Source organism: Raphanus sativus, chromosome 9, assembly GCF_000801105.2.
Source record: "Raphanus sativus cultivar WK10039 chromosome 9, ASM80110v3, whole genome shotgun sequence".
Taxonomy (NCBI): Eukaryota; Viridiplantae; Streptophyta; class Magnoliopsida; order Brassicales; family Brassicaceae; genus Raphanus; species Raphanus sativus.
This window is the reverse complement of record NC_079519.1, coordinates 29,279,064-29,305,266: the sequence shown is the minus strand read 5'-3', so window position 1 is coordinate 29,305,266 and position 26,203 is coordinate 29,279,064. Positions and strand designations below refer to the sequence as shown.

Here is a 26,203-nt window from a genome sequence, read left to right as displayed (position 1 = left end):
GACAACAGACTGAACTCGGGGCTACACGAGCCCTGCACATAGTTAATTTTTTGATAAAGTTTTGGTCACATTGTGTTGTTCTAGAAAATCACATCAACAAATTGGAAACATGTTATTTTGTCATGCAACACATTGTATTTTCGTCAAGCCCATTAAGTTCAGGCTGAGATTTTAGGACCCAAAACGAAACAGAAAATGACATGTTTTCTAAATAAATAAGCTTTCCCATTGCAATTCACATAGTATAACCTCCTGATAGAGCCAATAATGGTTCCAATAATGTTGCCATTAACAAAAAAATGTTCCCAGTAAGGTGATTCGTAGAGTTTCAATTCCAGTTCACATTGTTAAAAAATTCAAAGATATTGGTATCATCGGACATTCATCTGACTTATGTCCCACCAACATATGCTCCGACTTATGTTCCACCAACATAGGCTTTAGCGATACAAAGGTCCAACGAGCACCGATATGTATTTGTGCAAGAGATTTGGATTTTACTTGATCGTCTATAAAACTTGGAAAGAGTTAAGACATTTTGGTAATAATCCTAATCTAACAATATACAATAGTAGTATACTAGTATTGCATATTCTTACGCTGAACATTGAAATTATCAGTCGGTCAGACCATTGAATGGATTATGTCAAAAGTATGTTATAGAAATAATAAGTGTAAACTTTTTTTGCTACATATTTAATACAAATATATTTTTATTCGTAACTCGGTTAGTTCGTCTTGGATTGAATGGATTATGTTAAAAGTATGTAATTTTCAAGACTTTAAAACAAATTTCCAACCAAAGTATATGGTTGTCAAAAAGTTTAAATTCTTCAATTTCAATCTAAAACAGAAACTGGAATTGACCATTAATTCTTGGTAATGCCAGCAAAAATGAGTTTATTGGGTTATATATAAAAGAGTATCATCAAAAAGGAAACATTGTCACAAAAGGTCCAACTATCATGCGAAATAGCATGAATTTAAACATCACATTGGAGGTGTAACAAGCAAAATCTGATCAAACTTCATAGAGCCACTTCTTTCCACCATCCCAAAGCTTATATTTATGCATGATTTTGACAATTTGTTAACTTTACCAACTAGAATCGGGTCGATATGAAATGAAGTTTCTAATAAATTTTTCATACAAATTAATCAAGTAGAACTTTTAATTTCTGAAATCAAAATGTCTAAATAAATAAAAATTACAGAGTAGAGAAAATAAAATATTATATATATAGAAGCTTACAGAAATTAAAACCCTACAAGACCTTTTTCTTTACATTAAAAAGGTTTCCAAGAATCATGAATTTCAATAAAGAAAAAGACTTTCCCAAACTTGTACCTCAAAAACTCAAGCACTTGAACCGGTCATGTCAACATACTACTTCCGGCAGCTGACTGTACCGGTTTGATCAAAGAAACAAAGCTATTGACTAGTAAACCGGTAAGAGATAAGCGTGGATCCGGTTTAGTTCTGGTGTCATGACAGAAGCATCACAAGAACCATAGACAATCCAAAGACCACCAAACGTTTCACTTTCCTCATTGTACAGACCTGAGAGACCAAAAAGAAAATTAAAACACATTTCAGATTTGACTAATAAAGTTTTTATTTTTAAATATATTAAAGTCCCACATTGACACTTTGTGGACAATGTATTTTAAAATAAACTAGATTTTTGATATGCGCTTAAAAAGCGCGGATAATTGTTTTCGTTGTTTTTTCTACAAATAGATCGGTATATCTTTTATTTTGATTATATAAATTGTCACGTGATCAAGTTCAATTACACGAATATGTTTTTTGTTACTTGATTATATAAAAATGTAGGTATATAAATTGTTGATTATTTCTATAAACTGTAAATAAGTCATATAATTTGATTGTATAGAATAAGAAACGAAACATAAATGTTATAGTGCGTTGTAGTATGACCAATTTTAATTTTACGATGTCTCACACAACCGTTTTATGTTATTAAATAAGCTAAACTTTTTTTGTTACCTGAAATTTGTACTTGGGCAAGATTTTAGATTTACCAATTATATTGTCCATAAAAAATTCTAAACATAAAAAGTGGATATATTATTTTTCAGTTATGTGATAAATTAGTAAAATCTTTTTGATACAATATTTATATATCTAATATTAGCAAAACATAAAAATATGGTTTTCATTTTTCGGTTCAAGAAATATAATGAATTTGGATTTGATTTTCAGTTTGGTTCAGATAACAATGTTAGAAACCCGTTAAAATGATACTTTCGATTTTTGGATAAGATAACAGATAATTCAGATAAATATAAATATTTTGGATAAAAAAATATTCAGGTGATTCTATTCTAGCATAAAATTAAAATAATTTTAAATATTATGGATAAAAATAGTAGGGTAATCCATTTTTGGTAGTTTGGTTTATAGGTAGTAGTTTTAAAATATTTGAATATTTTAAAATTAAGTATAATTAATATTTAAAGTATATAAACTGTATTTTAAATATTTGGAATTTGGTTTCTAATTTAGCTCTGATTTTATTTTAGTTTTTTTCTGTCCCCAATATATAGGAACTCTTCAGATATTTATAAATATTAATTTGGTGTTGATTTTTTTTTTTGATTTGGAAAATATTATTACTAAGAACATAATAATAAATTAAATTTATTTTAAATGTTTTGTAAGTATTATATCAAATAAGTCTATAATTATAGAAATATTATTATACTCATTAAAATATGTTTTCAATTATTCATGTAATTAGGTTTACATATTGAGAACATTTAACATAATGTATTGTGAGGTGGACATTAAACACAAAATTTAACATATTACAAAATGTTGAATTTCATATGTTTTGCTTACAGTAAATTTTCGATAGTAAATAAGTTAGGTTCCATAATTTTTCTATTTTTATTCAGTTAGTTGTTAGGTTGTTATAATTAATTTCCATAATTTTTAATTAAAATTAAATGTTAGTGGCACTCTTGTAAATATTTTTAAAGATTAAGGGAATGTCCAAAAAAGACTGCTGTTTTAATTGTATTGATTCTAGATCCGCAACAGGCTGAGATTTTAGGACCCAAAACGAAACAGAAAATGACATGTTTTCTAAATAAATAAGCTTTCCCATTGCAATTCACATACTAAATCCTCCTAATAGAGCCAATAATGGTTCCAATAGTGTTGCCATTAACAAAAAATGTTCCCATTAACGTGATTCGTATAGTTTCAATTTCTTCAAACACAATTCCAGTTCACATTGTTAAAAATCAAAGAGATTGGTATTATCCGACATTCATCCGACTTATGTTCCACCAACATATGCTTTAGCCATACAAAGATCCAACGAACACAGATATGTATTTGTGCAAGAGATTTGGAAATTAAATGATCGTCTATAGAACTTGGAAAGAGTTGAGACATTTTGGTAATTACTTATAATCCTAATAACAATATACAATAGTAGTATATTAGTATCTATATCTATACTATTAAAACTGAAGTACATATAAATTTTCACCCTAAATTTTCCTCAATAATTACAAGAGAATGCCACTGGAATAAACCGTTATTTACCATTACCAAAACCAAATTCATTTAAGCTATTAACCACTTTTCACCTCTTTCCTTAACCAATTCTAACACTTTTATATATTTGGAAACAGACCACAAAATATAATGGCATCTTCCAACGCTTTTTTTTTCTAATTTCTTCTCTACCTTTACCCAAAGAACATAAGTGCTTTATCTTTGAAGGACAAAAAGTTTATTTACTCCTTTCTAGATTATAAATTAAAGAACAAAATATTCTTATTAACCTTCTCAACCATTAAGCTCTGGCTCTCCAACCCCCAAGTTTTATATAAAACAATCCATTTAATAACACCCGAGTGAAAGAGAAGAAAATAATATGTACGATGTAACAGAGAGATCTCAATGACCATCAAAGTACATCAACAAAAATATTGCTTGATCAAAAACTCCATAACAAAATCCCCTAAATTCAAGATTTAACGCATCTAATACTGAATATTAATCCTGTTTTGAATATAGTTTTCAGAGTTCAAAAGATGTTTATACACAGTTTAATTGCTTCTGTTTAATACACAGTTTAATTGCTTTTGTTTTCAGAATATTTCAAGAATTAGCAGACAGTGTATGGTTTTTTTAAACCAGAATTACGAGAAAATAATTTTGGTTTTTTTTTCTACTGTGTATGATTATTAAACCGGTTTCATTATACCACCATTTTAATATGTACTTGAGTTTGAAACAATAAATCTAGATACATACGTAAAATAGTTAACGAAATCTACTTAACAAACCAGTTGCGGAATACTTCCATATCTAATTTATATTTCCATATCTCTCAGTTGTTAACAAAAAAAAGAATATTTTCAGCTATATTCCTACAATCTAGATTTTTTTGCGTGATTGACTCCACATAAATCTAACTATTAAGCTGACAAAAAAAATCATAATATTCCAACCTTTAGTGGTTTGAACACATGGAGTTAATACGAGAGACCATATACTAACACAACATTACTGTTTCTTTGTCTCTTTAATTAAACACTTACTATACAATTATATGTACTGAAAATAAGAAAATCACTTAAACAAATGTATATATTTTGTATATTAAATAAAAACTGTAAAAAATATTTCCTATTAGCCGCTCGCATTACGTCTAATATAAATTTGAACATAGAATTCATAACAAAAATGTTCTAACATATATAAGAAAAATACAATTCAAAGTCAAATTTCATATACCTACTTAAATTATAATTTTTATATTTCACATTAAATTTTAAAAATATAATATATGTAATTGTTTATATGATAGTAAAATACTATTAATTATATATTTGTTGTGTTTTTAAAGAAAAAATAGATTTTGAATTAGGGGTCAGTGTTCAGGTACCCATTTGGGTTCGATTTGGGTCTATTTCGATTTCGGATATCTGGAGTCAAAGAATTCAGTCACATTCGAATATTTCTAAATTTTGGTTCGGATTCGATTTAGATATTTGCGGGTTTGTTCGGGTATGGATAATCCATTTAAATTATTTTTAAAATTCATTATTTACTCTAGATTTCTCAAAATATATAAACAAAAATAATATATTACATATAAATTTAGAATAACATATATCAAAATACCTGAAGTTAACATATAAATTGGTTTGATTTAAATATGTGGATAGAGAATCAATAATTATTTTAATTATTTTTGGTGTTTTAAATATACTTTGACTATTTTAGATATTTACATTTGACTATTTATATATATTTTCAATTATTTAAACCAACTTAAAAGTACTTTATATATTCGGAATATTTTTATATACATTAATTCTACAAAAAATAATATATATAAGTATATAAATCTATTTCTAATACATTTCGATATCCGAAATACTTTGGTTCGATGGATTTGGTTTCAGTTTTCTAAATACCAAAATTTTAAAATTTAATCGATTTCGGTTCGGGTTTGATGCTTCTTTTTGGATCGGGCTCGGTTCGATTTTTAAGATTCTGACTTTTTCTCAATTCTATTATTGACATAAAAAACAACATATTTTATAAGAATATACGCCCGTGCTAGTTGGATATTCTTACGCATGTTCTCATTGAAATTATCAGTCGGTCAGACCATTGACCAGATGTTATAGAAATAATAAGTGTAATTTCTTTTTTTGCTACATATTTATACAAATATATTTCTAACTCAGTTAGTTTGTCTTGGATTGGATGAATTATGTCAAAAATATGTAATTTTCAAGACTTTAAAATAAATTTCGTCAAATTTTTTTATTTCTTCAATTTCAATCTAAAACAGAAACTGGAATTGACCATTAATTCTTGGTAATGCTAGCAAAAATGAGTTTATTGGGTTATGTATAAAAGAGTATCATCAAAAAAGAAAAATTGTCACAAAAGGTGGTCCAACTATCATCACATGCGAAATAGCATGAATTTAAACATCACATGGGAGGTGAAATAAGCAAAATCTGATCAAACTTCGTAGAGCCATCACTTCTTTCCACCATCCCAAAGCTTATATGCATGCGTGATTTTGACAATTTGTTAACTTTACCAACTAAAATCGGGTCGATATGAAATGAAGTTTCTAAGAGAATAAATTTTTCATACAAATTAATCAAGTAGAACTTTTAATTTCTGAAATCAAAATGTCTAAATAAATAAAAATTACAGAGTAGAGAAAATAAACATATTATATATATATATATAGAAGCTTACAGAAATTAAACCCTACAAGACCTTTTTCTTTACATTAGAAAAGGTTTCCAAGAATCATGAAATTCAATAAAGAAAAAGACTTTCCGAAACTTATACCTCAAACAATTCAAGCACTTGAACCGGTCATGTCAACATACTACTTCCGGCAGCTGACTGTACCGGTTTGATCAAAGAAACAAAGCTATTGACTAGTAAACCGGTAAGAGATAAGCGTGGATCCGGTTTAGTTCTGGTGTCATGACAGAAGCATCACAAGAACCATAGACAATACAAAGACCACCAAACGTTTCACTTCCTCATTGTACAGACCTGAGAGATCAAAAAAGAAAATTAAAACACATTTCAGATTTGACTAATAAAGTTTTTATTTTTAAGCATATTAAAGTCCCCGTTTGACATTCCGTTGACAATACGTAAGTATATGATAATCCTCTACTCGTAAGCGAGTTTTTGGTGTGAGTGACAGTAAAAACTTACTGGGTTGGGAGGAGGCTGCAGCAGGAAGAGCAGGGATTCTAACAGCTGCAAAAGAAAGTAAACAAACCAATAAAAGTTAAAGCACAAAAGACACGAAAATGCCTAAAATCAAGAAGCTAAATAATAAGATAAAAACAACTCACGTTTTTTACAGGTAGAGGCTGAGGATTGAGAAGAAGAAGGCCATGGGGCTGGAATGTTGTCATTGAGATCACAAGTGAAGCTTATTCCAGTGTCTTGATCGAATATAGCATCGGATGGTAAGCTTGGTAATAGACAACCAGATTCTTTTTAAACCAAAAAAAAAAAAACAAAGAACAAAGAGTTAATAAGAGAATGGTTTTCAGGTTCCTGACATGATGAATATAAATGAAAAAGTTTAATTCACACACCTTGGTTACCAACTGTTTTGAATCCAATCCACAATGCCATTATCAAGCAACAGAAAGAATAAACAAAAAACGGGTTTAAAGATTCACATAGAAAGAAAAAAATTAAAAGTTGGAAGAAGAAAATGTACAAAACCTTGAAGGGAGAAGTCTTTGAGACTTATATGACAAGCAGTGAAGACATTCTTAGTGATGTTTAGCTTCTGAAGCTTTGTCCCAAGAGAGGTTGCGCAATCCAAGGCTTGCAAGTTAGTTATAAGCGATTGCTTCTGCAGATGAGACACGTAGCTCTCCATTGCCCGGCAGCAACTCGTTTGGTTACTCAACTCGTTGCTGCAGTTACCACTGATGTGTCTCATGTGCGGAAACACAAGAGGACAAACTGAAAAAATGTAAAAATGTTAACACACCGAAGGTTAAAATGTTAAAACCCTGATTTGGTTTTTACCTCTATTGATTTTACAGTTTGCTAAACCTCTGAGAGTTGCCTTAGCCTGAGAAGGGTTCAGTTTAGTAGCGAGCCAACGGTGAACTACGTTCTTGCAATCACTGATCCTATCCGAGTTATCCATCAAAGGCTCAGATGCTTTCACAGTAATATTCGTAGCTGCGTCGAGTATGGCGTTTTGGCAAGCCTGCTCGCAACACTCCTTGACAGGATCAACTCTCTCGCAAGCCAAAAGAAGCTTAGACGTATCCACCGCGCTTTCGAACTCATCCACGTCGATCACAGGGCAGGAAGAAGCGGTGAGATTCGACGAGCGAAGCGAACATATCCTCCCGAGCTCGCCGGAACCGCCTCTGCCCACCAAGATCTGCTCTAAATCCGAGAGACAGTGCTTAGACTGAGTTCTGTTTAGTGCAAGGAGACCGGTCTCTTCGCTAGCTTTGCCGAGGATGATGGTGAGAGTAGCGTCTAGCTGAGGACAGCACATGACGTTGGCTAACAGTGGAGCGAAGACGGTCCAGCAGTTGTGTGATGTCGTCTGAATCAAACCCTCGGAAGCAGTGAAATTAAGCGAGCAAAGGCCTGAGAGTTTGGGGATGGTGGTGTTGATGTAAGGAACCATAGGAGAAGGTGCAATGAAGGGAAGGAATGGTTGTGGAGAAGTATCTGGTGATATCTCAGGTAACCACTCCTCAGATGAACCTATATACCAAACCATATCAATCAAATCACACTGTTATACAATCTTGTATTGCAAAAAAAAAAAGAAAAAAAATAATAAATAAAGAAACATAATTTGTAAACTGGACCAAACAGTGTTGAAGAGCTACAGCATCTATAAACCCTAATCTAAGTAACCAGAAAATTCGCATAATTTTCTAGAGAAAGAGTGTAAATTTACGATGACCCATCACAATAAACAAGTAGATTGTTCTAAATCAAGCCAAAAGAATCCAACTTTCTATTTAAAAAAAAAAAATTACCAAATCAATTAAGGAAACTGATAAGTGATAACTATAAACCCTAATTCAAGAAGAGAATCACAAAACTCACAAAGAGATAGCAGAGACATGAATTGAAGAACCACGAAGAAACCTAGCTTGAACTCCGCCCTTCTCGTCATAGAGACAGAGAGATTGTGGACTGCTCTTTGGTTTCTTTCGAAGCTCTGTCTTTTCTTCAACACTACTACTGTCTGAAGAGAGAAAGTAGTTTCTGAAGATAAAATCTTGGTAGAGAAGAAGAAGAAGAAGATAGAGACGAATAAAGAAGAAGAAGTAAAACTCAGAAACAGCTGTCTTCGTCTTCACAGAAAACAGAGAGAGACCCCACAACGCAATGAACACAGACTGTTGTTGTAATAAGAGAAAAGGGGAGCCCTTGAGAGCATTTATTACTCCCTCCATTAAAGTTCCCCCACCTCTTTCTCTCTCTCTCTCTATATAAATCTAAATCTAATTTTTTTTTTTACATAACCGGAATCAAACCGAAATGTTAACCGTGTTGGGAATTGATTAACCGGATTTGGTCATTAACCGTACTCCTAGTCTACTACTACTCGAGTAAATGTCATTCGTACTGAGAAATTAAATAAACAAGGCGGAACCGTTGAGAGTAAATTATTTTACCTGTTGGTTAAAACCGGTACAGACTGATCTCTGTTAGAGAACGCATTTAATAACAATCGGTAAACTATAGTTTGATATCTTAGGCCATATATTTTATTTATTGATTTCGTTTCACTTTCGGAGAGTTTCGTCGTGCTGCTGAAGAAATGGAACACTAATGACACGTGACTGTGCTTAAGGCGTAGGGTCCGGGCACGTGATCGGAGCCGTGCTTGCTGCTTCCGGAGATTAGAGTGAGGCTTGATGGTAAAATGGGCCTGCACGATCTAGAACGTAATGATGGACGTTTAATGGGCTCATATGGCCCATAAGAAGAGTTTTATTATAAATAATAAAGGATTGGGCACTACAAATACTAGTTACTTGCATTATACTTGTTGATTGATTGAGTAGTCGCCTCGTTTTTTTCAAGTACTTGTAATTGTCAAGTCAAGTATCCTTGTGTTTAGATTGTTGAAGACAGAATCAATATTTCCATTGAAATCCACTGTAAACTTCTAATGTCTTTCAAGAACTCTATCAATTATGGCATCAAACTTGCTCTCCTAAATAGGTAATGGTGGGTTTTGGTATATCAAGTCATTGAATTTTGTTACTTGCAAGTACAATACAAGTAACAAGTATCACAAAAAATTAACGACTCATCTTAATATATTCGTTACTTGTTTTACGACTGAAAAATGATAACTAAATCATAAAAACCAAAACCCTAAACAGATATATTTTTGTTGTAAGAAATAAATAGTACTTTCTTATAGAAATATATGTATTTTGTTCCTTTTTCTTTTTATATTAGATGTAAATATTTTATTTGAAACAACTCTCGTATTTTTGTCAAGTCGAATAAACAAAACAATTTTTTTTTTAACTTTCTCTGATAGAATATTATGTATCAAGTAATTCTTAGAAACTTGAAAATATATCCAAATAATTCATAAGTTCTTGTAAATAATAAATAATCGAACAAGGCAAATGACTTGCAAGTAATATATTTTCGGATAAATACTCGAAATAACAAGTACTCGTTTCCAACAAGTGAAGTACAAGTTCAAAATTTATTACTCGTTCAAGTCAAAGCAAATATCAAATATACATAAAAGCAAACAACTACTCGTCTTGCGCCCATCCACCGTTAGTTAAGAGGTCTTTAATCTTTGACCATGGTTTTTGTTGTTTTATTTCATTTTTTTTCAGTCACAAAAAAAAGAACATCGGCATAACATTGCTACCAAATCCATTAAATTTCTCAAACTAATTTTAATATTAAAATAAGACTAACCAATAAAATTTTAACAAATGTTAAATAAATATCTTAAGAAATAGTGAAAATTTCCAAATAAGAGACTTTCATGCTTTTTTCTATTTTTAATGTGTGAAATGATTTCTATTTATCTAAATTTGGTTAGGGTAACCTTTTCATTTCATCTTTTGTTAGGAGAATCTGTATGCACAGCATTTTGTGACTGCAAAACAATGGGCGCCCTAAATCAATTTGAAGCATGCAAATATATTCGATATTCTCTTGGTCTTGTCTTCTAATGCTAATGGTTGGAGTTTAATATATAAATTTTCCGAAAAGAAACATATAATAATAATAATAGTAATAATAATAATAATAGTAATATTGTATCAATATTCCAAGGAAAATAAATAATTCATTGTACTATTTCATATTTGTCTTTTAGAATGACTGGATTTTATAATGGCAGTTGAGATTCTGATTCTTTTTCAGGCTACATAGACATGTATGGTTGTGCGTGAGCTAAGATCTTGTCATCCTTTCTCTGGTTTAATAACTTTCAATTTTAACAGCCATACCTTTTTTACCTTCCTATCTCATGGACTGTTCGAACATAATAACTTTTACAATGAATTCTTAATATCGGTATATAAAAATTTAATATATGAATTATTTTATACTTTTATGTACTACTTTTTTAAAAAAAATATTTTTTTAAAAAAACTTCAAGATCTGGTTGGGATATCTTGCATAAAAACTAAAAAAAAAGATTGATTCATCATTCTAAACTATCATTTAAGAGAAAAAGGCTGTTTAGAAAGTAACCTATTCGTGTAACTTAGCAATTTAATTATTCAAAACTATACTAATAAAAAAATTACTTCTAAAATATACAAATATTTAGAAAATTTCCAAAAATAAACAAAAACTAGATTTTGTGAAAGAGTTTTCTAAAAGTTGAGTAAGTTTGTACGTTAATTAGTTTGTTCAGTTTTTATTTTCGTATTCGGTTAGATTTAACTTTAGTTGGATTTGGGTTTAGTCATTTGTCTCTTTTACTTTTGAGTAGAAAAGCGATTTGCTTATTGTGTACCAGAAACATGAATTTAATCAAACACAAACTATTGCTCTCATAACCAAGAGCTCTTGGTCTAGTGGTAATGGAATGTCCGTCCTGGGTTCGAGTCGCCATGACCACCTTCCTACCTATAACCATGCGTATCCAGATGGAAAGCTTTGTGAAAATTAATCTGGATTTACTGTTTAGGATTCTCCACAGTCATAAAAAAAACTATTGCTCTCAACCATGAGCTAACTCGCACAAATCAAACATAAACTTATTACTTTTCTGTCAGAGAGTCGACTTCTCCAACTATAATATCTAAACAATTTTTCATAATACCATGGCTTGTGTATTTGAAGGATCGTTAGTCTAAAACTCTCATGCCAGGTTTAAACGTTATTAATCTCACTTGAAATGTGGCCAATATGATACGGAGGAATCAAATTGTTGAGAATACCGATCAGTCTCATGTCATGTGGGTTCCAACTTTGTTGGATGGCTTCTGCTTTTATTTTCAAAAATGTTTTTTATTAATTAATTTAGTGGATTACTCTTTATTAGAAAATTATTTATCATGTAATCACAAAGTTTGTTTGTTTGTTTTATGGTTGGTAATAATGATCGATGGAATCTTCAGATCCAATCTTGGGCGGCCTTACGGCTTTGCATATGGAAAATCATTTTTCTTTTTACATTTCCTTATAATCTTGTCAGACTATTCTGAATGTTATTTTTAATGTCATGTCATACATAGTCGAACGTCTTAACAATATTTAAACCCTAGTCTCTTATCTAATAATTATATACATATGTGTAGATGATAGATAATAGATCAAACATTACTCCACTATCACCAGCTAAACACAAATTCTGGAAAAGAGGTTCAAAAATAAAAGAATTGTCTAACTACGAGTCTACTACAACTATTTTTTTTACTGACTCGCGCGCGCAGTTGCGGAGCTTTGCCCATTTTGGGTGGGGCAGTTGTCTCCTATGAGATTTGAAAATTCCATGTAACTATATGCAATTTTTTGTAATATTCCTGATGATATTAATATTTCAAATTATACATTGGTATTAAAATTTTGTTCCGGATAAAAGTAAATTCTAGATCTGCCACTAGACTCGCGTAGTGAATAGGTAGCAACAGGCTTGTACAAGCTTAATCAATGAAAATTAAAGGAAGGATTCTTCCACTGTACTAAACTGGTGGGATTAATGAGCTTTATTTGATTATCTATACAAGCAAACGCTGTATGTTAATAAAGGATCCGGGTGATCTGCAAAAAGAAAAAGTAGTTTCCAATAAAAATGTATTAACGCTGAGATTAATGAGCTTTATTTGATAAATGGTTGTTAGGAGTTTCCAAGTTTTTTTAAAAATATAATAAATATTAAATTTTATCTTATATTTAAAAATAAATCTAGTAATCTTATATAAGTGTGAGATGAGTGTCAACTCAAAATAAAATAATCCAAGATGTGGAGTTATAATTATGTATGGATTTCTTTGACTAAAAAAATGTATTGATTTCTGTAAATTTTCGCATGAACATATGATCAATTCAACTTTTGGTACGATTAGAAACAAAAAAGCAGCACTGAACAGTGAATATTTAATAGTAAGGGGTCATTTGCACTTACACGCATATCTTTGTTCAAAACAATTAAAATATCTTTACAAAGCAAATTATTTCAAAATAAAATATTTGTATTTGCAATTTCATTCAACCAGAATTGTGAGAATGAAAAATATACAATAATGCTATAATTTCCCTTGAGGTAGTGGGGCGTATTATAGTGGGACATTGATGATAACAACACACTGACCGTTTCATCTCACAAAAAGACAAGTATACTGACACTAAAATCACAATAAAAATCAGAAACTTATTAAATATAACAAATAGTAAACTATATAAGAAAATTATTAATTATAAGGTCCTAGAAAATTATATTCACTTTGGTTTCTATGCTTCATACGTTCCCATTAGATATATGATTTTTCAGTTGTTTGTTTAAGCTGAAAACAATAACGTGGAATGCCTTTTTCTTTCCCTTTGCAGTAAATTTCCATCGAACTATTTGGAATATACTTCATCATAGTAACATAATATATAGGATAATGAGAATGCACTTGTTTATTCAACATATTTATTACTAAAGATAATAAACAAAATCGTTGTAAAAATTGTTTAAGTTTGTACGTTGCAAGTTGTAACTGCTCTTTACTAAACCTGTCTGAACTGATACTCTGTCGTTCACTCTCAGCCGTTCAAGATGACCACTGCGGGACCCTAAATTACGTCTCAAAATATTACAAGTGGACTCTTGCTTTTGTTTATGGGAGCCTTTGTTTATTAAGCTACTTCCATTATTTAAGAAAAATATTTAAATTTAGTACAACCTCCTAAAGAAGAATATCACAACAAATATAATGAACATAAAAATAAATTATAGAGTTAATATTTCAAAACTAAGAAAACTATTTTAAAAGAGCTCATCTGAGTGAACATTAACCTAATTATTTTGATAAATACATATAATCGTGTTTTGCGCAAAATTAAAATCCAGAGCTAGCTAGAATTTAATTTTATTAGATAATTACAATATAAACTTCTTATGCTAATATTTATTGATAAGACTATCAGACAGTCACCCATTCGGATCCATTTAACAGAATTTAATTTATTTATTTAGATCAGAAACATAGAAAAAAAAGTTACTTGTTGATCACTTAATCCTAATCGAAGTTTCTTTTAACCAAAAGTGTGGCAAGTTGCTACATTTATTGTCTTCTCGAAAGTTCCACCTGATAACACGCGCCGTTGAAGAGCGCGTTACGTGACTTACCTTGATTTCTTACAGCAAATTCATCTTACGTGTTAAGAGTAATGTAGGGTTTATGAGTCAGACGACTGGATCTTTATAATATCCACATAATTAGGCAATAAATTATTGAAACCTTCAGTTTCTATTGTGTTCTGAAAGGTCCTCCACCTTCATATCAAAGTCGATTTCACATAGATTCTTTTTAGATTTGACCAAAATACAAAACAGATGGTGGAAATTAAAATTCCTTTTTTATCAAAAAAAAAAAAATTAAAATTCCTTTTCATAAGATGACCGAATATTAAGGACATATAATGGAAGAAAAAAGACATTTATTAAACACATTATTCTTCCCACGCAATTTCTTATATTATAAATTATTGTAAAACTAATTTTATGCTAATTATCATCATTCTATTAATTATTGTAGTTGATCTTAATGCTATAAATATCCTAGTAGAAACCATTATGTAGTTGGAATGAACCCTTTAGTATAGTAAAAACAAAACTGCTGGATTTCGTAGTACACTAATCTATGTTGGCTTTTCTATCATTCTTTCTAGGTTTAGCTTAATTTCTCAAAACCTACAGTTAAAATGTAAACTAAAAATCGTTTGATTCTATCTTAAATTTGTAAAGTGTATCACCTAAAAAGTCACAGATTTGTATTGGTTTCATGCATTTTCAGTAGAATGTCTTTTTTCCAAAATAAGTAAAGACTATTACATTCCAACAAAATTATAAAAACCAAATAAGAATCGCAGAAGTAATGGAATGAATCTGAAATACAATTGTGATATCAAAAATAAAGAACAAAAAGAATCAACAAAGGTGTTACAAAAAAAAGGATCAACGAAAATGTTAATATTTCCTTTCTATATTATATACTCATGCAGTCATGCTACTGCACAGAGCCGGCCCTAGACACAAGCATAGGAAGCAATGGCTTCCGGCCTCAAATAAATATCAAACAAACCGGCCACATTGTCCCAAAAGTTCTCTTTAGTGTAGTGGTTAAAAGGCTACTGTCCATGACCATCCAAACCAGAGTTCGACTCATCCTCAAATCATAATATTTTTTCCAGCCACTTTTTCATTTTGGGCTTCAAGCCTTTGAAATCCTAGGACCGGCTACTGCATGTGGCTATAAGATCACCCAAGATAATATAGTTTTACAGAAAATAAAACAAAAGACTAACCAGTGGATTTGAAAAACTTTGGGTTCGAAGCTAAACGAAAATTGCAGGGGGCATTTAGCAAGGAATATAAAATATTGAAGCCATATTGCACAATTTTATTATTTATTGTCACATTCTTTTGTACTTATATATACTCCCCCACTGCACTCAGTCTGAAACTTATATCAAAATCTCTAATATTTAACTCCTTAATAATTATTCTAAGTAACTAAAGTTAATTAAGACACTAGAGGCTCCGGCTGAGTTGCATGGCAAGAGGTCGTAATCCGACGGCGATGAACCGGAGCGATCGATACCTTGGAAGCTACAGTTACGGTGACAGTCAGAGAACTTCCCTCAACGACGAACTAGAACTCGCCGAGGAAGACATCTGGTCACCGGCAGTCATTCACAACACGGAGACAGAAGATTCATACGGCGGCGGGTGGAACTTACGTGCTAGCTCGATAAAAAGTGGGCGCGTGGGAGGACTCTCGCTGACTTTCAAGAGCTCTTCAAACGCGCCGTCGTCATCTCCGATGCTCGTGCAGCAGATCCACGGCGGAGTAGGTGAAGGAGGAGGAAAAATGATGCGGAGTTTGGCGTCTTCAGCGCCGGTTAACGTGCCGGATTGGAGTAAGATATACCGAGTCAACTTGGTTGAGTCGACACACGAGCTGGACGATGATGACGAGGAGGAGGAATCAGGGGTGATGCCGCCGCATGAGTACCTTGCTAAGAGTCAAGCACGGCGGAGCAGGAAAATGGGAGGCAGTGGGGCGTCGTTGTTGGAGGGTGTTGGAAGGACTCTCAAAGGCAGGGAACTAAGGCGTGTTCGTGATGCAATTTGGAGCCAAACAGGGTTCTACGGCTAAGAAATTTAACAAAATATCAATATTCTAGATTTCAGTTGAAATCTGTTTTGGTAGTATACAAGTAATTTTGTAAATTTGGAAGTTTTTTGTTTGCCTTTACGAGCCTAAAAATTGAAGTTCCTCTTATGACGTTGCCTAAAATACAAAAATCTTTTTGTCTTATGTTAATTAGTTTTACTGAGTCCATCCCCTTGGTATTAGACATAAATCATTCCAGATTCGAAAAAACTGTGCTGTAGCCAATTCACTCTTTAGCAATAACTGTTTTCTTTCCGAAACTGATCGGATGAACCCATCCGAAACTGATCGGACGAACCTATCTGAAAATGATCGGATGAACCGATCCGAAACTGATTGGTTCACATAGAGTGTATAAACAACAAATTAGTTTAACTAGCTCTTAGTTATAAAACTATACGTGCAACAAAAAATCTAATTTTATTATTTTTGGCCTTATAAAATTTGGCTTTCATTTTTTTTTCATACGTATTTTTAAAAATTTTAAGATAATAATTGATATAATGTTTAGTTAGTACAATATTATTTTCAGTTAACACTCATATTTCTAATTAATAAATTATATTTATAAAATTTAAATTAAAAACATTATTTTTCCGGAATTTTTTTTAAAATACTTCAATTCAGATTTTTAAATAATATATGTATTCATTTCCTTTTTACCTTTTCAAAGCTGATAAACTTTGAGTTGAAATTTTTATAGTTAGTTACTAATATATCAAACAGAATTTGTTTATATGTTCTAAAAGTTTTTGATCTAAGTAAAAGAAAATCACATTTTATAAAATAGAAAAAGTGTTTTCATAAAAATCACTCTGTTCGTAAATGGTATTTCCCTTCATCATTTAGAATAAACTTATGATGATGTTACAAAAATGATTTTTGGTTGATGCTAATCTATCTATCTTCTATATATATAAAGTAGACTTCTATGGCCTCTCCTTGCGTCCACGTCATCGAAGAGGGATGGGCAAATGCTGACACGTCAGCCTCTCTTTTCTCTTTTGTTTCTGACACTTACGGACTTGTGATTCTCCTGTTATAGTCTATTTTGTTTCTGTCACTTACGGACTTAAGATTCTCCTGTTATAGTCTATCAAACATTTGGGCCCATTGATTGTTTATTTAATAAATTCAGTTCTGGTCCACACTGCTCCTTACTATTTTTCGTGGGATAATAACCCAAATAGCATTGTTCTTCTAAACATAACAATTGGGCCCCGACTCAAGAAGCCTACCTTCGTTCTCAGTCATCTTCTCCAGAACACTAATATCATTTTTCCTTGAAAGAGCTAAGATTAGAGTAACGGCGCAAATCACTTAAGAGCATGCCATTAATCTTCACATTCAATTTTAGTAAAGTCTAGAACCCACTACTTCTCACACCGTCCTCTTCAGCTTCTTTGCAATCTCATACCTATAAAAAGGCATCTCATGTGCCATGATTTTCACAGATTCCTTCATTTCCCACTCAACATATAAAGATGAACCTTGAAGAACAATAGCGACTTCCAAGACAACACTTTCTGAATTGAAGCCTGAGCCTTGCAGTCGAATCGTTGTCTCACGCATCTCCGTTTTGGGAAGCTATGAATGTGAAAAATATGTGATCACTGTTGATCCTCAGGTGACTGTCTCAACTATATAAATTGAAACTCCAAGTAAATACCTCAACTAACTATATGTGTTCTGTGATGTTTCACAGATTATTGAGTTTCTCTTCACTGCCAAAGTGAACGAAATTCATGCGGATAAAGGTTGGTGTTATGGCTGCCCTCGTGTGTTCAAAGAAACTGGTGCGAAAGATATATTCATTCACATGTCTCTTTTTTTAATAAGACTGATGATGTGGGTGTGCTGAGGTAAGAGAAATTGAAACTTTGTGCTCCATCATATTATAACCCATTTTCCATATATTCCATAAGGCTAATGGTTTTGAATGCACTATCTACAGGTTCCGTGTGGAACTCTCTGTGTTGACATACTGGTTCAGCTGTCTTAGTGGCCTTTGATGAGGAGATGGCTACAATTACCAACATTCAAGCTTCTAAAGCTGTGTATATTGTGGTATACTCTGATATTAAAGTCTGTCTATTAACCTTAGCTAGTTTTAAAGAACCATGATTTCTAAATATAGAACTCTCCGGAGTTGCAAGGGGTAGGGGTCAATGCTAAGGTTGATAGGGACCTAAGTCAGTTCATTACTGAGATTGTTTATAGCAACATACACATTCCAGCTCAAGCTAACTGCTTTCAATTTCACTTCAAACCACCAAACCTTCACCATTTCCCGTATATTTACTATGCTGGAGCATCCACCTGTGCCATCCTTTGTTATAGAAGTAGCCCATTCCTAATTTATATCTGCTGCTCTGACAAATATTTAATCTCTGAATCTTTTACGGTCTAAATAGGGAGGTGCAGATGTCCCTCAAGCTAAGCTGCCTGGAGTCGAGACACAAGGATCAGCTGTTGATTGCAATGTTTCAGCAGTATCAACCAAGCAGCAACTTGATCCAGAAGAAAATGGACCGAAGAAAGCTGCACCACCGCAAAATGAACTTATGAAACTTTTGGCTTTAGCATCTTCTCAATTTCTGTTTAGCATCTTCCCAATTTCTGTTTTCCTTTTTTTGTCTTTAAATTCGATGTGGTGGTCGATGCTTGAACTATTAATGAAATTTTGTTTTCCTCTTTCTGACTTTTGCTTTTTAATACCATATATAGCTGTCAAAACTCAAAATCTTTTTGTTTTTTGGTAAAATATAGCAGTAGCGGTCAAATTTGTATTACTGGTGCAACTTTTCTCCAAATTTATCATCGATAACAATTTGTTTTGTTATTAAACTTCCCGTGTTTAATCCACTTCTAGGTTATCATAATTTTCATCCACACCTCCGTTGTTCTCGCAAATCCTATTAGTCACTCTTCGCTGTTATTAACTCATACAGACCCATACAATACAGCAGTGCGCACGTCAAAAGTGTCATCAAATAAAGTTCAAGGCGAAGAACATTATAGTATACAAAACCATCGACATGGTATGTTCATTTCCTTAACATGAGATGTGTATGACTGTGTCTGTAAAATGCAGGTGACATGCTTATAATTAGAAGGTTAATATGATAGAGACACATTTGCTAATTGAAGTGGACTCTGATATGCTAAGCTACAAAACACTAAAACCATGGACCAGATTTTGTTAAGCATCTAAAATTTATTAAATCCTCCAGAACGCTTCCCCACTAACACGATACTCTTAAAACTAAAATTCAATGACATTTACAATAACCACCTGTTACTAACATGTTCCTTTCATTATCTCTGTAACACTTTCTCCTCTGCACAAGTTTATCTCTGGTCCTTTTAAGTTCTCATTACTCTGCGTAGACGTACAGAGCTTCACCAACTTCACAAGTGAAAACTTTCAACTTAGTACCTAGACTGGCAAAAATAGTCTTGAGAAAGGTATTACATTTACATCATCTACGAAGATTCCTAAAAACGAACCCACAAAATCCCATTACTACATTAACATAAGTCGTATAATTTGTTCATTCAAGAGCGGCTAGAGCTTGGCGGATGGGATAGAAAAAATGCAAGAAAAGAATCACACTAAATAAGGGTTAGTTATGCATTCAGAAATGTATTACTGATTTACGTTTCGACAAATATCACAAGCTGACTTTTTCTTAATTTGTACAGCTGCAGCTTCTACGAGAAAAAAACATACAACAATCAAACATAGAACTTTAACACACAATTTTAAAAATATTAATCACATATAATCTCATGAAAATAATAAAACTTAAGTTTGTCGAAAAATGAGAACAAAATTTCATTGAAAAATATAACTGAAATGAATATTGAAAATAAAATGTACAATGTCATAAAATATATAGTTAATAAAAATAAAAATTCAAACACGTAAAAATTATAAACAAAGGTCAAATGTTAACAAAATAAATATATCTAATATAATTAGAAAACTAATTATATTTATTATATTCAATTTAAAGTTATTTTCAAATGTTTTATAAAATCAAAATATAATTTAATATAAATTAATTTTAAATTTTAATACAAACTCACCCGCCCATAGGGCGGGCCAATCCCTAGTCAACTATAATTTTAGGGTTGATAGAAGAAAGAAATAGGAATATGAAAAGACTACACTAGATAAGATTTTGATTTACTTTTTTTTCTTTGTTAGTAACACGTAATTAGATAATTTATTTATTATTTTAATTTAATTTAGATATATAAAATAATTGTTTGGTTTGTATTATTTTGGACAAAAATATTCTAGTGTCTAATTTATAGAAAAACATAAATAATATTCTTTAATTCTTTAAAACAATAAAAATAACAATATTGCCTATTGTTATTTATATTCTTTAAATAACAATAAAAATGGAAAAATATAATAAAAACTGAATATTGCCTATTAACTTTTGACCGCTGCACTAGACCCTTTACAGTAGATTAAGCGAAATTCTATAATAATTATGAGAACAGAAGCTGTAATATAGTCAACTATATTATCTCAGTTGGAATATAGACTTCCATCTTCCAATGGCTTGTATATGCCTTAACGGTATATGCTTACGCTCTGGTATAATGGCTTTACAAACCACTCTGGATAAGTTAAATTACTCCCTTAGCGGTATATGCTTACGCATTGGTATAGTGGCTTAACAAACCACTGCGGATAAGTTTAGTTACTCACAAGTCACAAATGACATAATTTGCAACATAGATGGAATATAGTCAGCTGTAGTTAGTTCAACTCATGATTCTAATTACAAAACTAACAAGTATGCAATGTGACTTACTAGTTTATTACACAGACATCATAATCCTAAAACAAGTCTCGGTACCTCCACTTCACACCTGGTCGAAGGAAGGGGTGGGAAAATGCTTTCTTTATGTATGTGTGAAGAGGAGGTGTGAAAATTACAAAATGCATTTTCCAAACTTGAATCATGAGATCTCCATGAGAAAACTGTCTTCTCTATGGACATACCAACACGCTTTTTAAATTTAAATTAAATAATTGATAAATTACCTAATTAAGAGTTACAAAACAAAATGTTATCTATGGACATACTCTTTTCTTCTTATCTTATTTCTTCTATCAACCAACTTCATTTAAGTTTTTCGTTACAGCTATTCGACTATTTGTATTCTATTCCTATTTACCTTTTCAAAACTATATGAATATTTATAAAGAAAATTGTACATATCACAGGATAGTGATGATACATAATTAAATTTGAAAATTTCACTTCTGAAAAAATGTTTAGGTATTTATAAAAAATATGTTATATAGTTGATGTTGAATGTCTTCTGGTAATTATATTATCATTTTAATTATTTATTAATGTGATATATAATTTAATGATATATGATTTATTAGTCATTACCTTATTTCAATAAGCTTGAAAATATAACTTTTATAAAGGAAATTTAACATAATACAATTATGTTATAACTTATTTAATGATGATATATGAATTATTATTCACTATCATATTTCAATAAGTCTTGAAAAATATGAATTTTCATAAAAAACTTTACATATCATAAGGTAATGTCATATTATATTTTTTAAACCAAATCATTTTCCTGGTTGACATGAATATCGTGATCACACATAATTAAATTTGAAACCATTTTTAAAATAATGTTTAGGAGATTTTCCTTAATCTTAATTTTTAATTAATCTTAAATGTTGTATCGAGAAGTATATATATATAAGTGTGTGTATGTGTGTGTTAATAACTATATAAAGTTTGAGTAGGACTAGAAAACCAATATATTGGAAATATTCCAAATATCTCTATTATACCAAAAATGACTTATAAACTCAATAGCCACTACATTAAAATAAATATTGAAATATTCCAATTGAAAAATAAAGAAAATGATTCTTGAATTTTTGTTAGGTAATAGGATCATTTTTTTGTCCAATATTTGTAACTCCCCCCACACATACACCACCCCACACCCAACATTACTTTTGACTTATTGAGTTACACTCAACATGTATATGCAATGTACGTTAAAAGTTGATAATTATGCTTTATACATACTTTGTATAGTGTGTATAACTGTAGGTTGATGCCCCCAAACCACATCATACGGTCACTTCTACAAAGCAGATTCGTTAAATTTTTATCATAAGTTCCGGGTGTCAAGATCATTATAACTGATTTTGAAAAGAAGAAAAAAAAATTGATTATGATCTTTCTTCAAACAGTAATCCATTCGAAATTTTTACAGGTTGGAGACCAGACACATACCATAATAATATTCTTTTCAAATTTATTCTAACTCATTATAAAAACTCAGTTCGTCACTAAACATTATTATCTCAATCGAAATGAACCACTTATCGTATATCAACACATAAGCGTGAGAGAGACCAAACGATTTTTAATTAGTAGCGTTTTGATGTATCTCTTTAAAAGAGGCTGATCTTGATCCCTAACTCGATTCTTGTTTGGGAAAACCCTCACAAATCTCAACATAGACAGATACATATAGACTTCAACATTAAATTCCTCAATGTTAGTCTCATTTTACCATAAAAAGAAAAGTATATACAAAAAAAAAAGTATATACATGCAAAAGATGGAGTAATGGGTATAGTAGTGATCAAAGAGCGTGACATAAGTTTGGAGAGTGTTACGTCAAAGCATATACTGGAGGCAAATTTGTCAAAAAATGATTTGGGTCTCTTTGGTCCTTTGTGCCTTTGCTTTCTTCAAGAAAGGTCCCTTTGAAAATGAATTTTGAAAGTTGTTTTCATATGTGTTGTGGTCTCTTTACATCTTTCAATATGCTTATCCCAAGCTCTATCACCGTTTCTTACAATAGTTTCAATAAATGAAAATCTAAAATTTAGTTCAGCCGACATGTTACTATTCAACATATAATGAATAGAAGAAAAAGTGCTCTGAGACTTCTGAAAGTTGGAAAAGTGCTTTAGAGGTAATTCTTACAGAAATAATGTATCACAATTAGGTTTATTAGAATTGGCGACTATTAATTTGCATTAGAAGCATAGGTTAACAAATGTTATTTTGGGTTGTTTTATTCAGAAATTTTAGTGTTTAATATGATTCCTCATCAATACAATTTTACAAAACTCATTGAGTTGATGCTTTACAGGTCTTGATTCTCGAACTACTAGTAAGTTTACTTTCCAATTTTTAATGGCTTGAACAACCAGAGCACATCTATTTATTTATTTGCTTAGAGCATCAACAATGAGGAGCTCTTCTCTAAAAATCTCAATCTCAACATTATTATTTTAATTAATAATATTTTTTTTGTTTATTTGTAAACCAATTAAAATAAGACAAATAGAAGAGATAAGCTCTTAAAACATGAGAACATGTTCTAATTTGAGAATATGTTCTAAACATTCTATTTTATCGTTTTTTATTAATTTTTTTTTTTTGAAAACATTGGGAAAGAGCTTCCCATTGCGGATGATTTTAGTCTGCTTCCTGTAGGAAGAGATATTCTGAAAATACATACTCCCTCTGTTTTTTAAAGATGTATGTTTTAGGAATTTTTTTTTGTTTCAAAAATATGTATTTTCATATTTTCAATATAATTTTTGTCAACTAATTATGAATAATTGTAAATCTCAAAAACATTAATTGCATTTCTTAAAATTTTATTGGTTTAGAAATATAAGAAATATAAAATAACAAAAAACTATGCACTAATAAATAAAATTTAATATATTTTATTAAAAAGTGTGAAAATCTCAAAACATGTATTATTTAAAAACAGAGGGAGTATATAATTATATATCAAACTGTACTTCTGAATTAAAGAATATGAAATACTATTTGCTATAATATCTTGAAAACGAGCCAATGGTGTTCTTTTTTTTTTTTTTTGAACAACAGCCAATGGTGTTCAATAATCATATATTATCACCTAAAGTTTCAACAAAGCTTATGCAATACATTCTAATTCATTTTTCAATATAATTTATATGAATTTTAACTATTTTCATAATTTTGAAAAAGAAATTTGTTCTAGTTAGTTTATATTTTGTAAAATTAATGTTAAATACACTATATTGTGCGGATTTGGTTGTCATTGAGAGAGACACATAAGATTTTAAAGAAAATGGTTTGAAGATAAGTAATAATATTGTTTTCTTTTTTCGTTTCAGTGAACTTTGTTGAAGGAGCCAAAGACATCCACATTAGAAGTTTGTTAAATTAAACCTCTCATATATTATAGTCATAATCTTTAATATAGTGAGTTTTTCAAAAACTTGAAAAACTATGTAAAAAGATTCCAGCTCTCATGATAAAATCTGGTATAAATATCTCATTTTATAAAATATTCATTTATTAAATATTATTACAATTTGAGAACTGAGAAATTAACACTGCAACGAAGTTCTCAGAGAAATTAGGAAAACTAATCAGTTATTCTTTACATATTCCTCTGCGGTACTCCATTTTGGGTCAGTTAATTTTTTATATCAGACTACTTGTTTTTGTTTAGTAAGTTATCCAGTTATTTTGTTTTTCTTATGTAGAAATTGATAAGGGAGTATTTAGGAGCTTTTTGAGAAGGGAGGTTGATTTTAAGTTCGAACTTTGGCCTTCAATCTCAGAGAGTGCTAAAAATGTGGTGAGGTACATGTTAAAGAGGACCCCAAAGAGGGAAGAGATGGTTTACTGCAGCTCAAGTCCTGGGTATATCAAGTATAAGTGACTAATATATTCGGTTTGTTTTGGTCAAATGTTTTCAACCGATGAAACTAAACCAATCCTGTATTTTTTTAGAATGGTTAGGATTGGTTACTTTTCGGTTTAGGTAGATGTCCATGGGAATGTCACTATTGCTTACATTAAATTTATCTTGGCTACAATGAACCGGTACATAGTCAAACAAAAGAGAGCAAAAGCCATAGAAGAGAGAGAAGAGAGAAAGTAGATCCAGTTGGTTCTGGCGTACGGTCGGTGCGTAAGTGTCTGTGCCGTCGTCGGAGTCCTCTGTCTTTTAGGTTTAATTATCAGTTCTTTGTCTTCTTTCCGTTTCTTCCGGTGTCCGCTTTTTTAAGCTCTGGACAGCCATCTGTTGTGGTTTCTGATTGTAGAATGAGGACGCGGTTGTTGGAAGTCACGGCACGGCGAGGATTTTCATAGTTGGGGTTATTTTTCCGGGAGGTGGAGGTTTACACAGCTCTTTCGCCGCCGGTTCTTGTTCTCTGCGAGATGGAAGTTTCTGCAGGTTCACCTGCGTCGGTCAAGTTTCTGGGGTGTGGAGGCTACCACAACTCGCGTCGCCGACTTTAGATTTCTTCTTTTTGTTTTTAAGATGTGGTGTGTAAACAGTGATGGGTTCGTGGATCGTCGAGGGTGAAATCTTGGTTGAAGCTGAAGATCTACGGTGACGATGATGAAGTTGAAGAGGAAATAGCGGTGGTTCTCGATCAGCCTGTTTAGAGTTTCCGGTGGTTCAGAGTTGGAGGAAATCTTGTTAAGATGGTGAACTTTCCGACGTGAAGACAGAACAACGTAGAACAGTTATGGAGACGCGGAGGCTCTGCAGTTTTGAAGCTCTGACGGAAAAAGGCGTCAGTGGCATATTCTGGTGGCTACGCGAGGGGTGGTCGATCAAGTTGAGATGGGTGACGCGTGTCAAGCGGACTGCAGAGATCATTACACGTGTTAGTGCCCTTCTTCTTTCGGTACGCCTAGGGCGAACTGTCCGGTCTAAAGGTTTGGCCGTTTGGGCCATC

At 31.5% G+C, this 26,203-nt stretch overlaps 2 protein-coding genes and 1 long non-coding RNA gene across 3 annotated transcripts; 2 read left to right on the top strand and 1 right to left on the bottom strand.

The window, feature by feature from the left end:
* Positions 1–6,228: 6,228 nt before the first annotated feature.
* Positions 6,229–8,973, bottom strand: LOC108823289 (uncharacterized GPI-anchored protein At1g61900). The gene is made up of 7 exons (XM_018596462.2): positions 8,639–8,973; positions 7,586–8,287; positions 7,274–7,519; positions 7,141–7,152; positions 6,892–7,035; positions 6,749–6,793; positions 6,229–6,580 (listed from the first exon to the last, which is right to left on the bottom strand). The coding sequence occupies exons 1-7, from the start codon at positions 8,706–8,708 to the stop codon at positions 6,507–6,509; spliced, it is 1,293 nt and encodes a 430-aa protein (XP_018451964.1). The 5' UTR covers positions 8,709–8,973; the 3' UTR covers positions 6,229–6,506.
* A 6,700-nt stretch (positions 8,974–15,673) lies between these two features.
* On the top strand, positions 15,674–16,569 carry LOC108825860 (protein S40-6). The gene has a single exon (XM_018599215.2). It carries the CDS (start codon positions 15,796–15,798, stop codon positions 16,399–16,401), a length of 606 nt encoding a protein of 201 aa, XP_018454717.1. The 5' UTR covers positions 15,674–15,795; the 3' UTR covers positions 16,402–16,569.
* A 1,117-nt stretch (positions 16,570–17,686) lies between these two features.
* On the top strand, positions 17,687–19,115 carry LOC108826190 (uncharacterized). The gene is made up of 4 exons (XR_001945380.2): positions 17,687–18,046; positions 18,125–18,281; positions 18,374–18,486; positions 18,834–19,115. It is a non-coding gene; the product is annotated as an uncharacterized LOC108826190 (long non-coding RNA).
* The last annotated feature ends 7,088 nt before the right edge of the window (positions 19,116–26,203 follow it).